The sequence below is a fragment of the Taudactylus pleione genome, unplaced genomic scaffold (genome assembly GCF_031769625.1).
Source record: "Taudactylus pleione unplaced genomic scaffold, aTauple2 ptg000254l, whole genome shotgun sequence".
Classification (NCBI taxonomy): Eukaryota; Metazoa; Chordata; class Amphibia; order Anura; family Myobatrachidae; genus Taudactylus; species Taudactylus pleione.
This window is the reverse complement of record NW_028284656.1, coordinates 547836-562543: the sequence shown is the minus strand read 5'-3', so window position 1 is coordinate 562543 and position 14708 is coordinate 547836. Positions and strand designations below refer to the sequence as shown.

Below are 14708 nucleotides of genomic sequence, written 5' to 3'. Positions count from 1 at the left end.
TTTTCTTACTATGGCGGTGCCCTGGGGCGGCTTAGCTGGGCCGGTTTTGGGGGGTCCTGCACTCTGGATTTGAACCTTAGTATGTTAGGGACCTACCCTACAGAGGTTACCTGGATATGGTGGGTAGGCCCATAACCTTGGCCATGATTATGCTAAAAACCTCTCTTGATTGCAAAATTTTATTGCATTTATATATATTATTAATAATTTGGAGTTGTGCACCTGAGATTTGTCTTTCTGTGCCTGCAATTAGTCTCATCAGGTGGCACCTCCCATTTTATATATATATAATGTCAGGTTGTGCAGTCCAGAAATCTTTTCCATAACCTCCATTTGGTCCTCGGTGGCTTTCAGCAAGGACTGTATTTCTGCTAGCTATTGCTTCAGCTAACAGGGTGTCTGATTTGGGCTTGTCGGCTTCTTTTTCTGATTTTTCACAGGAACAGGGTGGTTCTGAGGTCTCGCGCTGGTTTTCTTTCTTAGGTGGTGTCTAGTTTCCACATTACTGAGGAAGTTCTAGTACAGGCCTTTAGCTCACTAGACCTTTCGGCAGGTGAGGCCTCATTGGGTGTGGTACATGCTCTCCGGGTTTCTGTGCACTGTACCAGTTCCTTTCGGTAGTAGGTCTCCTTGTTTGTTCTCTACGGTTTCCATATGCAATGGTCTGCCGACAAACTGACGTTGGCAAGTGGATTCACAGGGCGATTTTTGAGGCTTCCTCTCATGAGGGTGTCCCAGTGCCGTCCTCTGTTCCTGCTCATTCTACTTGGTCTGTGGGTCCCTCTTGGGCAGCTCGTAGTGGCACCTCGGCTGCTTAGCTTTGTAAGGCAGCCACTTGGTCTTCTGTCCATACCTTTGCCTCTCAGGATGCTTCCTTTGGGCAGCGGATTCTCATTTTTGCACAGGAGCGTCCCCAACCTTGAAGGTACTGCTTTGGGACATCTCCAAGGTACCCTGTGGATACCCTATGGACCCTGAAGTAGAAAATAAGCGATATGGTAAGAACTTACCTTTATCTCTCTTTCTACGAAGTCCATAGGGTTCCACAGGGCTCCCACCCTGCCGCACCTGTACTGCAGATGGGCTTTGTTCTGGTCATCGGTTTTCTGTCTCCTTTTTGGTGAGAATGTGATTCTTGTGTGTTCCAGACTTTCTTCTCTTTGTTCTACTTCTCTGGCCTATGGCTTGTTCCGTAACCGAAAGAGCGTTGACTCTGGGCGGGGTATAGGAATCAAAAAATTTTATTCAATTTGCTACCAATCATCCCTTCCTGTCCCTGTCTTCAAATACATACACCAACTCCCTCAGGCCTCTTGATTAATGAAAACATTTGTTTCCTGATGTGCCATGTTGGGGGTTGAAATGTCACGTGTTTGTGCCGCTTAGCTTAGTCAGCCGGCTAGCTTGGTGCAAATTTTGGGCCTAAACTGGATGAAAACAATATTTGTGAGCTGTGAGGTGGTCAAAATTGACTGGAAACAATTGGAAATTACTGTTATTGAGGCTAATACTGTAGGAACAAAAAACATTGTGATTTTAGCTGTTTTTATAATTTAAAAAAAAAATACAGATCCAAAACCAAAACCCTGGGGTCACGTACATACCTACTCACAACATATAATACTTCCAGAATCAGCAATAACACTGCAATATATAATACTCCCAGACTGTCATTACTACCCAACACTGCCATATATAATACTCCCAGAAAGTCATTACTACATAACACTGCCATATATAATACTCCCACATAGGCAAACGCAGGGGGGGTTTCCATGTACCTGGAAACCCCCCTCCCCAGCACACACCATGACCACAATAGAAATAGTAATATAATAGAATGTTACTAGTGCTGCATGTTCTTCACAGTATCATAAATGAAATAATTAGCACCACCTGTGGATCTTTTAACATGTATCAGCCAGTAATAAATAACCTGTGCACCAACTAGGAGATCTGGAAAACATTCACTGTTAGGGATATGCTGCTATAGAGCCCAATATGTACATATATGTCCAGGGCAGTGCTAGGTTCTTCTGCTGCTCCCTCAGACTCGCTCTAATGCTCTGGAATGGTGCCTACATCTAAAATAATAACATTCAGCTCAGGCAGGACGGCCCTACTGCCGGATTTAATAACTTACTGTGATCGCTGCTCCTGTATATGCTGGAATTATGACACACAATACACTATGTATGACATATAATGGGTTACTGTGATCGCTGCTCCTGTATATGCTGGAATTATGACACACAATACACTATGTATGACACATATAATGGGTTACTGTGATCACTGGTCCTGTATATGCTGGAATTATGACACACAATACACTATGTATGACACATATAATGGGTTACTGTGATCACTGGTCCTGTATATGCTGGAATTATGACACACAATACACTATGTATGACATATAATGGGTTACTGTGATCACTGGTCCTGTATATGCTGGAATTATGACACACAATACACTATGTATGACACATATAATGGGTTACTGTGATCTCTGGTCCTGTATATGCTGGAATTATGACACACAATACACTATGTATGACACATATAATGGGTTACTGTGATCACTGGTCCTGTATATGCTGGAATTATGACACACAATACACTATGTATGACACATATAATGGGTTACTGTGATCACTGGTCCTGTATATGCTGGATATATAACACACAATACACTTTGTATGACGCATATTAAAGCTGGATAAGTGATAATTATACCCTCTTCATGGACTGGCCACTCTCACTCTAAAAGCATGCATTTTGAAACCCCCCTCTAGAAATCCTGGGTTTGCCACTGTCCCAGACTGTCATTACTACATAACACTGCCATATATAATACTCCCAGACTGTCATTACTACATAACACTGCCATATATAATACTCCCAGACTGTCATTACTAAATAACACTGCCATATATAATACTCCCAGACTGTCATTACTACCCAACACTGCCATATATAATACTACCAGACTGTCATTACTACATAACACTGCCATATATAATACTCCCAGACTGTCATTACTTCCCAACACTGCCATATATAATACTCCCAGACTGTCATTACTACCCAACACTGCCATATATAATACTCCCAGACTGTCATTACTACATAACACTGCCATATATAATACTCCCAGACTGTCATTACTACATAACACTGCCATATATAATACTCCCAGACTGTCATTACTACATAACACTGCCATATATAATACTCCCAGACTGTCATTACTACATAACACTGCCATATATAATACTCCCAGACTGTCATTACTACATAACACTGCCATATATAATACTCCCAGACTGTCATTACTAAATAACACTGCCATATATAATACTCCCAGACTGTCATTACTACATAACACTGCCATATATAATACTCCCAGACTGTCATTACTTCCCAACACTGCCATATATAATACTCCCAGACTGTCATTACTACCCAACACTGCCATATATAATACTCCCAGACTGTCATTACTACATAACACTGCCATATATAATACTCCCAGACTGTCATTACTACCCAACACTGCCATATATAATACTCCCAGACTGTCATTACTACCCAACACTGCCATATATAATACTCCCAGACTGTCATTACTACATAACACTGCCATATATAATACTCCCAGACTGTCATTACTACATAACACTGCCATATATAATACTCCCAGACTGTCATTACTACCCAACACTGCCATATATAATACTCCCAGACTGTCATTACTACCCAACACTGCCATATATAATACTCCCAGACTGTCATTACTACATAACACTGCCATATATAATACTCCCAGACTGTCATTACTACATAACACTGCCATATATAATACTCCCAGACTGTCATTACATTCTTACCTACCATAGATATTACTCATTATTATATAGCACTGCACACTGTATATAGTAATCCTAGACTCTCATTACTACCTAACACCATCGTACGTCATACATACTGTAGGGCCCTATTTACTACAATCTGCATTAAAATATGGTTGTAGTGTGATATTGCCTGAACTCTCAATGCGAATTCAGTTGGTAATATCACAGGGATTTATTAAAAATCCCTTGCAGGGACAGAGCTTGCGATATCCCCTCTGCAGCCTTATCACTGCCCGCGGGGAGTGGGGGGAAGGGGGGTGTTTAGATAGCAGTGACTGGTTGGCGCATGTGCGGTCAGCTTGTCACTAGGCTGTGGAGGAGATTCGCAGAGACAGAGCTTTGTCACTGTAAGGGAATTCAGCTGACCGGGTCACAGTGCAGGTTGGGAGACCAGCTGATCGGAGCCACGGAGGACATCACCAGACCTTAATCATCGGCCCTGAGGTAAGTTTATTTTTTTTATTTTATTTTTTTGCAGTGATCAGGTTGGGGTCTATTTAGCCCACACAGCTGATCACTGGGTCCGGCTCTGGGCTCTGGCCCTGATTCAGAGCCGGACGCTCTGACAAAACGCTCGCTCTGAATCAGGGCCGTCCCTCTGAATTTAAGAGCAGCCTCCTGGCCACTCGCATAGCTGTGGGTGACCACCCACAGCTATAGCGAGTGGCCAAAAGCATGGTCGCGATGGTAAAGACCATTGTGACCATCGGGTTTGCGACGAGACCCTTGTGGTAGGCTCTCATTGCCGCAAGCCCTAGAGTGCTTTCGGCTCTATCAGAGCCAAGAGCACTCCCACTGACATCACTAGTGCACTAGTGCACTAGTGATGTCAGTGGATGCACTAGTGATGTCAGTGGGGCCGGCCCCAGATGGTAGGTGTTCCCATGGGAACACCTCTGTCTGGGCAGCCACGCCCCGGCACGCCCACCAAAGGGGGCATGCTGTCACTCACCATCGACAGCACGCCCTCTTTGGTACGAGACCCGGAGCGATGGCTTGCCTGTCGCTATCCGGGTCTGGCGCATGTGCACGACAGACCTGGCTCCGTCGTGCGCATGCGCACTGGGCCAACATCGACTCGCTTGCGAGCACGTCTGAATCAGGCCCAGAGCCCATAGTATTCCCCTGCAAAGTACCCCCATGGAGTATCTTCTGCAGCATTGGCTGGTTAATGTGATAAAGAGCAAAGACTACACAATACCCATCTCTCCCTGTGTGAGGGAATAACATTCTATTACACTCTCTGGCTATAACATATGAAGCTGAAGCTGCGCACACAACGATTTTGTGAATGATTATCATTAAATGATATCGTTTAACGATAATCGTTTGAAAAAAGTCAAACAATGAACGATTATCGTTCATGCGCGTTCACGTTTGTAGTTCAGTCAGACTTGTCAACTCAACTATTTTCATTAAGGGAATATGCAAAAATCGTTTGTAGTTTAAAAAAAAATCGTTCATTACACTTTAAAAAAATCTGACAGATAATCATTCATAAAATCGTTCATAAAATCGTTGGTAACAAAATCGTTGTGTGTGTGTTTGTCTGTGTGTGTGCAGCTTTAGACATAGCAGTGTGTGATTACTGATAAGCAATTAACTGCGATAAGTGATATACGGAAACGGAACGACAGACAACGGTTATTTTGTTGAACACATATTTAATACACTTTACTATTTTGTATTCTTTTTTTCATGTTCTGTCATTTTATATTTCACCTAATTTAACTTATAAGATTGATATATTTAATACATACCAATAAAGTTTACAACTTTTAAATGATATTTTTGTGGTCGCTAGTGCACCATCGAAACTACTTAATTTTTACATATATCACAAAAATAAGAAAAAGGTGAGTAGTGGGTAGCTCCTCATAGAAGACATATAACTATACGGTAGAGACATGTAACAACAGATTTGAGATAGTTTGAGATAAGGACCATTGAAGATAATAGTTATGATATGATAAAGGCATCGGTGCAGGATTCATCCCTGTCTTGATTTAGACTAATATTACTACCAAACACCAGTGTATACAGTACACAGTCACTCATTACTACCTAACACCATCATACATAGTATTCCTAGTCTAATATTACTACCAAACACCAGTGTATACAGTACACAGTCACTCATTACTACCGAACACCGTCATACATAGTATTCCTAGTCTAATATTACTACCAAACACCAATGTATACAGTACACAGCCACTCATTACTACCTAACACCGTCATACATAGTATTCCTAGTCTAATATTACTACCAAACACCAGTGTATACAGTACACAGCCACTCATTACTACCTAACACCGTCATACATAGTATTCCTAGACTAATATTACTACCAAACACAGTGTATACAGTACACAGCCACTCATTACTACCTAACACCATCATACATAGTATTCCTAGACTAATATTACTACCAAACACCAGTGTATACAGTACACAGTCACTCATTACTACCGAACACCGTCATACATAGTATTCCTAGTCTAATATTACTACCAAACACCAATGTATACAGTACACAGCCACTCATTACTACCTAACACCGTCATACATAGTATTCCTAGTCTAATATTACTACCAAACACCAGTGTATACAGTACAGCCACTCATTACTACCTAACACCGTCATACATAGTATTCCTAGACTAATATGACTACCAAACACAGTGTATACAGTACACAGTCACTCATTACTACCTAACACCATCATACATAGTATTCCTAGACTAATATTACTACCAAACACCAGTGTATACAGTACACAGCCACTCATTACTACCTAACACCATCATACATAGTATTCCTAGACTAATATTACTACCAAACACAGTGTATACAGTACACAGTCACTCATTACTACCTAACACCATCATACATAGTATTCCTAGACTAATATTACTACCAAACACCAGTGTATACAGTACACAGCCACTCATTACTACCTAACACCGTCATACATAGTATTCCTAGACTAATATGACTACCAAACACAGTGTATACAGTACACAGCCACTCATTACTACCTAACACCATCATACATAGTATTCCTAGACTAATATGACTACCAAACACAGTGTATACAGTACACAGTCACTCATTACTACCTAACACCATCATACATAGTATTCCTAGACTAATATTACTACCAAACACCAGTGTATACAGTACACAGCCACTCATTACTACCTAACACCGTCATACATAGTATTCCTAGACTAATATGACTACCAAACACAGTGTATACAGTACACAGTCACTCATTACTACCTAACACCATCATACATAGTATTCCTAGACTAATATTACTACCAAACACCAGTGTATACAGTACACAGCCACTCATTACTACCTAACACCATCATACATAGTATTCCTAGACTAATATTACTACCAAACACCAGTGTATACAGTACAGCCACTCATTACTACCTAACACCATCATACATAATATTCCTAGTCTAATATTACTACCAAACACCAATGTATACAGTACACAGCCACTCATTACTACCTAACACCGTCATACATAGTATTCCTAGTCTAATATTACTACCAAACACCAGTGTATACAGTACAGCCACTCATTACTACCTAACACCGTCATACATAATATTCCTAGACTAATATTACTACCAAACACCAGTGTATACAGTACAGCCACTCATTACTACCTAACACCATCATACATAATATTCCTAGACTAATATTACTACCAAACACCAGTGTATACAGTACAGCCACTCATTACTACCTAACACCGTCATACATAGTATTCCTAGACTAATATTACTACCAAACACCAGTGTATACAGTACAGCCACTCATTACTACCTAACACCGTCATACATAGTATTCCTAGACTAATATGACTACCAAACACCAGTGTATACAGTACACAGCCACTCATTACTACCTAACACCGTCATACATAGTATTCCTAGACTAATATTACTACCAAACACCAGTGTATACAGTACACAGCCACTCATTACTACCTAACACCGTCATACATAGTGTTCCTAGACTAATATTACTACCAAACACCAGTGTATACAGTACTCCCATATACTCATTATTACCTTACCCACAATAGATAGTATTTCCAGTATCAGTACTATCCAACATTGCTATACATAGTACTAACAGACACGCAATACTACAAGTTCTATTCATGCACTAGATATGACAATGCTGTCATAGATAATATTCCAAATCTCCACCAAATGCTACAATCTATAGTTATACGATCTCTGGCCTAATACCTTTTGTCTGAGTATATATAATTCTATATATATCTCTGCTATTTGTTTTTAGATCAGAGCAACCAGACAGTGTACGCATCCGAAATCCATTCATCCCAGGACCTGTCCATCTCAGGTAAGAACTCCAGTGACAAATCAGGCAGATAATATATATATTACCTGTTTGTAACTGTCTCCAGGGCCAGCAACATTAATATTGGGGCCCGTTACACTGATATCTCTGATATCCCCTGGACCCCTCCACCATAACACCCACACATCCCTCCTGCATCTTTATCGATGCATGCAGTCTACATGCATATATATATATATACATACACAGTCAGGTGCATAAATATTGGGACAGTGACAGAATTTTTATATTTTGGCCTCTATTCACCACCACAATGGCTTTGAAATGAAACAAACAAGATGTGATTTACCTGCAGACTTTCAGATTTAATTTGAGGGTAATTACATCCAAATCAGGTGAACGGTGTAGGAATTACAACGGTTTCTATATGTGCCTCCCACTTTTTAAGGGGCCAAAAGTAATGGGACAAACTAAACAATCCTAAATCTAACTTTCACTTTTTAATACTTTGTTGCAAATCCTTTGCAGGCAATTACAGCCTGAAGTCTGGAACGCATAGACTTCACCAGACACTGGGTTTCATCCCTGGTGATGCTCTGCCAGGCCTCTACTGCAAATGTCTTCAGTTCCTGCTTGTTCTTGGGGCATTTTCCCTTCAGTTTTGTCTTCATCAAGTGAAATGCATGCTCAATCGGATTCAGGTCAGGGGATTGACTTGGCCATTGCATAACATTCCACTTTTTAGCCTTAAAAAACTCTTTGGTTGCTTTTGCAGTATGCTTTGGGTCACTGTCCATCTGCACTGTGAAGCACCGTCCAATGAGTTCTGAAGCATTTGACTGAATATGAGCATATAATATTGCCCGAAACACTTCAGAATTCATTCTGCTGCTTTTGTCAGCAGTCACATCATCAATAAATACAAGGGAACCAGTTCAATTGGCAGCCATACATGCCCACGCCATGACACTACCACCACCATGCTTCACTGATGAGGTGGTATGGTTTGGATCATGAGCAGTTCCATTCCTTCTCCATACTCTTCTCTTCCCATCACTCTGGTACAAGTTGATCTTTGTCTGATCTGTCCATAGGATGTTTTTAAAGAACTGGAATGGCTTTTTTAGATGTTTAGCAAACTCTAATCTGGTCTTCCTGTTTTTGAGGCTCACTAAGTGTTTACATCTTTTGGTGAACCCTCTATATTCACTCTTGTGAAGTCTTCTCTTGATTGTTGACTTTGACACATATACACCTACCTCGTGGAGAGTGTTCTTGATTTGGCCAACTGTTGTGAAGGGATTTTTCTTCACCAGGTAAATGATTCTTCTGTCATCCACCACAGTTATTTTCCGTGGTCTTCCGGGTCTTTTGGTGTTGCTGAGCTCTCCGGTGCATTCTTTCTTTTTAACAATGTTCCAAACAGTTGATTTGGCCACACCTAATGTTTTTGCTATCTCTCTGATGGGTTTGTTTTGATTTTTCAGCCTAATGATGGCTTGCTTCACTGATAGTGACAGCTCTTTGGATCTCATATTGAGAGTCAACAGCAACTGATTGCAAATGTCACACCTAGAATCAACTCCAGATCTTTTACCTGCTTAATTGATAATGAAATAACGAGGGAATAGCCCACACCTGTCCATGAAATAGCTTTTGAGTAGATAGTCCCATTACTTTTGCCCCTTAAAAAGTGGGAGGCACATATAGAAACCGTTGTTATTCCTACACCGTTCACCTGATTTGGATGTAATTACCCTCAAATTAAATCTGAAAGTCTGCAGTTAAAGCACAGCTTGTTTGTTTCATTTCGATGCCATTGTGGTGGTGAATAGAGGCCAAAATATAAAAATTCTGTCAATATCCGAATATTTACGCACCGGACTGTGTATGTGTGTGTGTATATGTGTATATATATATATATATATTAGTGTGTGTGTATAATATTCCATAGATGAAAAACCTTAGGGTGTCACATGTCCCATTAAGGCTGCTTACACATGATCTGAAATTTCACAAAACCTTCTGAATTTGTGTCACTCAAACTAAAAAAAAAAGCAAAAAAATGTTTTCCTTGTGTAATACAGATATGGTATGCCACTCACTCGCCTGTCACTCACAAAATGGTGGAGCTGCTAATTCACAGAATTGTGTGCTCATTGGAATACACACATGCAGTCTATACAATAGAGTTCTGAGCAGAATATAGTGATGCACAGATGAGATAGGAGTATGATGGATGGGGCAGACAGAAAGGCGTGCAGAGGGGAAGATTAAGCCGTACAGATGGAGGCTCGCCAAAGTGTCAGAAACCTCATTTGCATTCAATTTTGACTCTGATTTCTGGACATATTCCCTAAATTCATAGGTTTCTATATTTTGTTCACATTTTGTGATATCATTAGACATTTGCATCACACAATCACTTCTCTGATCAAACACATTTTCTGTAGTGTGAATACATTGCTCAGTCTATGTCTGAAGTTCTATCTGTGTAATCTCACACACTTCTCTGTGTATCTCTAGCTCACTCATTTCTGAACTAGCTTCTGTGTGTAAATCAGCACCTGACATTTTAACTTGTGAAAACTCACTCTCACTCCCTTCAGAATTTCTTAAAGGGAGAATGTCAGAAATCTCAGAAACACATAATGGCAAAATTTCATCATCTGATTCAAAATAATTTGCTATTAAAAACCCCATATCACTACAATTTTTTGATTTGGTGTCCCCAAACTTGTTGGATTAAACTGAGATTTTTTTAACACATTTCTGAAATTTCATCGTTATTCTCTAATGTACCTTTTGCAATTTTCACAAGTTTTAACAATTTGCAAAGCATACTTTCTCTATTCTTTTTCAAAACAAAACATATAATGTGATTTAAGCTAAATCACAATCCTTTCTCATAGGAATGAGACAGAGAAAACACAATACAGTATACAGGACAGCAAGACAAAAAGCAAAACATCATATTGCCCTTTTTTTACAGAATCAGTCAAGTCACAAACTATTTCACCCTTACAATCCCACTTCTGACACCAAGTGCATAATGGTGGGTTTCATTCTGATCGAAATGAAATAGTACACACACGTGACCATTTGAATGAGTACAAATGAGCACACTTTATTTACAAGTAACTAACAATTACATACAAAGTATACAGTATACTCAACTTTGGTCTATGTATTCAGATGACACCAGTAGTTCATCATCTTCAACATAAGATGTACTTCATCTTCATCTGGGGAGCCCTTGTTTCAATAACTTTCAGGCAGTTCAATATACATTTTAGGCACCCTACTGCAGTCTCTGGTCCATACACATGCCAAAGAGCCTTTGTCTCGGTCCTTGATTTATATACCATAGTATGGGTGTTGGCTTTCTGGATATTAAGCCCATATTAGTTACAAACTGGGTACCAAGCACTGACTGGTACAACATAGCATGGACCATTCTTACCTCTTGCACATGCTCTGTAAGCATTAACATATATTCAGACAAAGAAATACAGTAATGACGTGTCCTAATGTCTGGAGGTAAACTCTCAAAGCCCCTTTATGTAGAATAAACCATAATGCTTAGTGAATCTACACATCTTACAATGGAATGTGGCTCGCTGTCTACTGATAACACCATATAAGCTATGAATGGCTCATTATACATCTACTAATGACAGGTACAAGTTGGGGCCCCTCAATATGTCTTGTTTGACCCTAAAAGGGTTATCTGACCAGTCTGTGCATAGACTGCATGAATTCAATATCCTTTTTCAAACCTCAATGGGGCCCAGCACATGTTGTGTTACAACTTACATTCCTATGTAGGAATTAATTATTTAACCCACTGGTTACAATGGGACATATGAAACCGTAAGGTTTTTTGTCTCTGGAATTTCATAGCTTTTTTAAAATGTATTAACTATCAGGGTTTGGATGAGCAAACTAGGCCACCTGCAGGGGAGAATGGCAACAAAATGGTTCACCAACGCAGGTAAAAGAGGGGACAGCACACAGGAGGTAATTTGGGAGGTACAGAGTGCGAGATGGCTGTAGGAGTGTGGGGTAGCGGCTGCAGCGGTGGTGCAGAGCAGTGCACCCCCCAAGCACAACCAGCACAGTGCTTTTAACAGCCAGTCCTGGTTGTGTTTAAATACAGGGGAAAAATGACATAGGGTTCTTCCGTACATAAGCACAACCTGCATCGGGCTAGTCAGAACCAGCCCTGGTTGCCAAAATACGGGGGACAAATGATGTAGGGGTGCCCCATATTCAGCGCAACCAGCACTGGGCTCTGAGCCGGCCCTGGTTCTGGAAATACAGGGAAAAATGTGTAGAGTCCCCCTGTATTTACCAGAACCGGCACCAGACTCTTTCTAGCGGGGGGGGGGGTGAATTCACAGCAAGTGGAGCCCTTTCACTGGGCCCCACAGCCAAAGCATCACCCCTGACCGCTTGTTAGTCCTGGCTATCCCTGGCACCCCTGGGCAGTGGGTTCCAGGTTGATTGTGTAAAGTGTGCTGTGGCTGGGATGTGAGGAAGAGGGGGTTGGGGTTAGTGGGCATTAGCTGCAGCTGGGAATTGGGGATGGTAGCGGGCGTAAGCAGCAGCAGTGCGGGTGGTGGTGTAGCAGGTATTAGGACCCGGGGGAGGTAGCAGCACACAGATGCAGGCTCGGATCTGGAATATCTGTAATACCTGCATCTGTGTTTAAAGACAAACAAACACAGAAGCAGGGACAGGTCAATGAGATCAGTCTGTGCTTCTGTGTTCAATTTAAAAAAAAATGGCGTGGCCCCCTCTCCAAAAACAACAACCAGCACTAGGCTTTAAAAATCCAGTACTGGTTGTGCTAAATACAGGAGACAAATGTCATAGGGTCCCCTGTATTAAGTACAACCAGCGCCAGGCTTTTCAGAACCAGTCCTGGTTGCCAAAATACGGGTCACAAATGACGTAGGGGTCCCCCGTATTAAGCGCAAACAGCACTGGGCTCTGAGCCGGCCCTGGTTCTGGAAATACAGGGGGAAAAAAGGTGTAGGGTCCCCCTGTATTTATCAGAACCAGCACCAAACTCTTTCTACTGGGGGGTGATGCCACAGACAGGGGAGCCCTTTCAACGGGCCCCCCAGCCAAAGCATCACCCCTGATTGCTAGTCAGCCCAGGCCAAGGATCACTGGAGAGCTGGGGACCTCCCCCAATAAAAGGGTCACCCTCTACAGGGCACCCCAGGCCCAGGCTGGGCTCTGGGTGCTGGGTTGATTGTGTTGTGTGGTGCATATGAAAATATATATTTTGTCTTTTGCAGTAGTACTACAGGTCCCAGCAGGGATTCTCAAAACTGGCACTTGGAGAACCACAAGAACCATCAGGTGGGGCATTAAGGGCCTGATGGTACCTATAGTACCCCTGCAAAAGAAATATTAAAATAAAACAGACACCGTATTTTATTAGTTGCACCTTCACCAAGGGGGCGGCAGCCTTTAAGCTCCTTTACATGGCTGCCACTTCCCCCAGGACTTCTACGGCATCTTCACCTGGAGGGCGGCGGCTGCCTCCCATCCAGGGCTTCCGCGGCGTCTTCTTGCTTCAGCTGGTCTTCTCTCCAGCTCCCTGGCCAACGACTTAGTGGACGGCACCTCACGCTGGCTGTATATAAGCCAGCCGAGGTGGCGGGGTGATGACATTGCGAGCCATGATAGGCTCACGGCGGCCATCTCTGAAATTGGAAAATGGCGCTGAGGCGCCATTTTTAAAAAGGGCACGCTTTGTTCTCACCATTGAAGTCAATGGTGAGAACAGCTCATTGGCTGAGAGGCGGAAGGCTTGCCTCTCTCAGCCAATGAGTGCTCCGCACCAGGATTTCTGGACTGAAATCCCGCAGCGATGCTGTCATTCGGGTAGTAGTGTCCTTAGAGGACACTACTAATGTCCGTGGGCTCGCGTAATTGCATTTTTACTCTGGATTGCCTACTTTGGAACGAAGAGGACAGATTCACGAATAGGAGGAGGTGGGTATGGAATTTTTATTACAAGTAATCCTTGGATTGTCTACTGGAGAAGAGGACAGATTGGCTTCAGGGATACATAGGTGAGTATGTGAGATAGTGTGTGCATGTATATTTTAATAAAATTGTACTTTTCTATGGTGTGTGTGTGTTCTGTGGTTTTTGAATGTTGCTTTTACTGTGGAACTACAGGTACCAGCAGGCCCGTAATGACCCGCATGCTGATACTTGTGGTTCTCCAAGTACCAGCATGCGGGCGAGGCTTGCTGGGAACTGTAATTCAACAGCAAAAGCCAATATTTTAACTTTACTTGCACCACACTTTACACAATCAACCCGGCACTCACCACCCAGAGGTGCCAGGGATAGCCCTGGGCTATTAGCCTGGTCCTGGTGTGTTCTGGAGAGGGGGAACCCTTTTTGGGGGG

General features: G+C 42.0%; 1 protein-coding gene across 3 annotated transcripts in view; it reads left to right on the top strand.

Moving 5' to 3' along the window:
* CGREF1 (cell growth regulator with EF-hand domain 1) overlaps nucleotides 1-14708 on the top strand; it is a 130904-nt gene that overhangs the window by 39081 nt on the left and 77115 nt on the right. For all 3 annotated transcript variants that reach the window (XM_088480523.1, XM_088480524.1, XM_088480525.1), the window contains exon 3: nucleotides 8251-8313. In XM_088480523.1, coding sequence (XP_088336649.1) covers nucleotides 8251-8313 — 63 coding nt within the window. The remainder of the gene's footprint in view (nucleotides 1-8250; nucleotides 8314-14708) is intronic.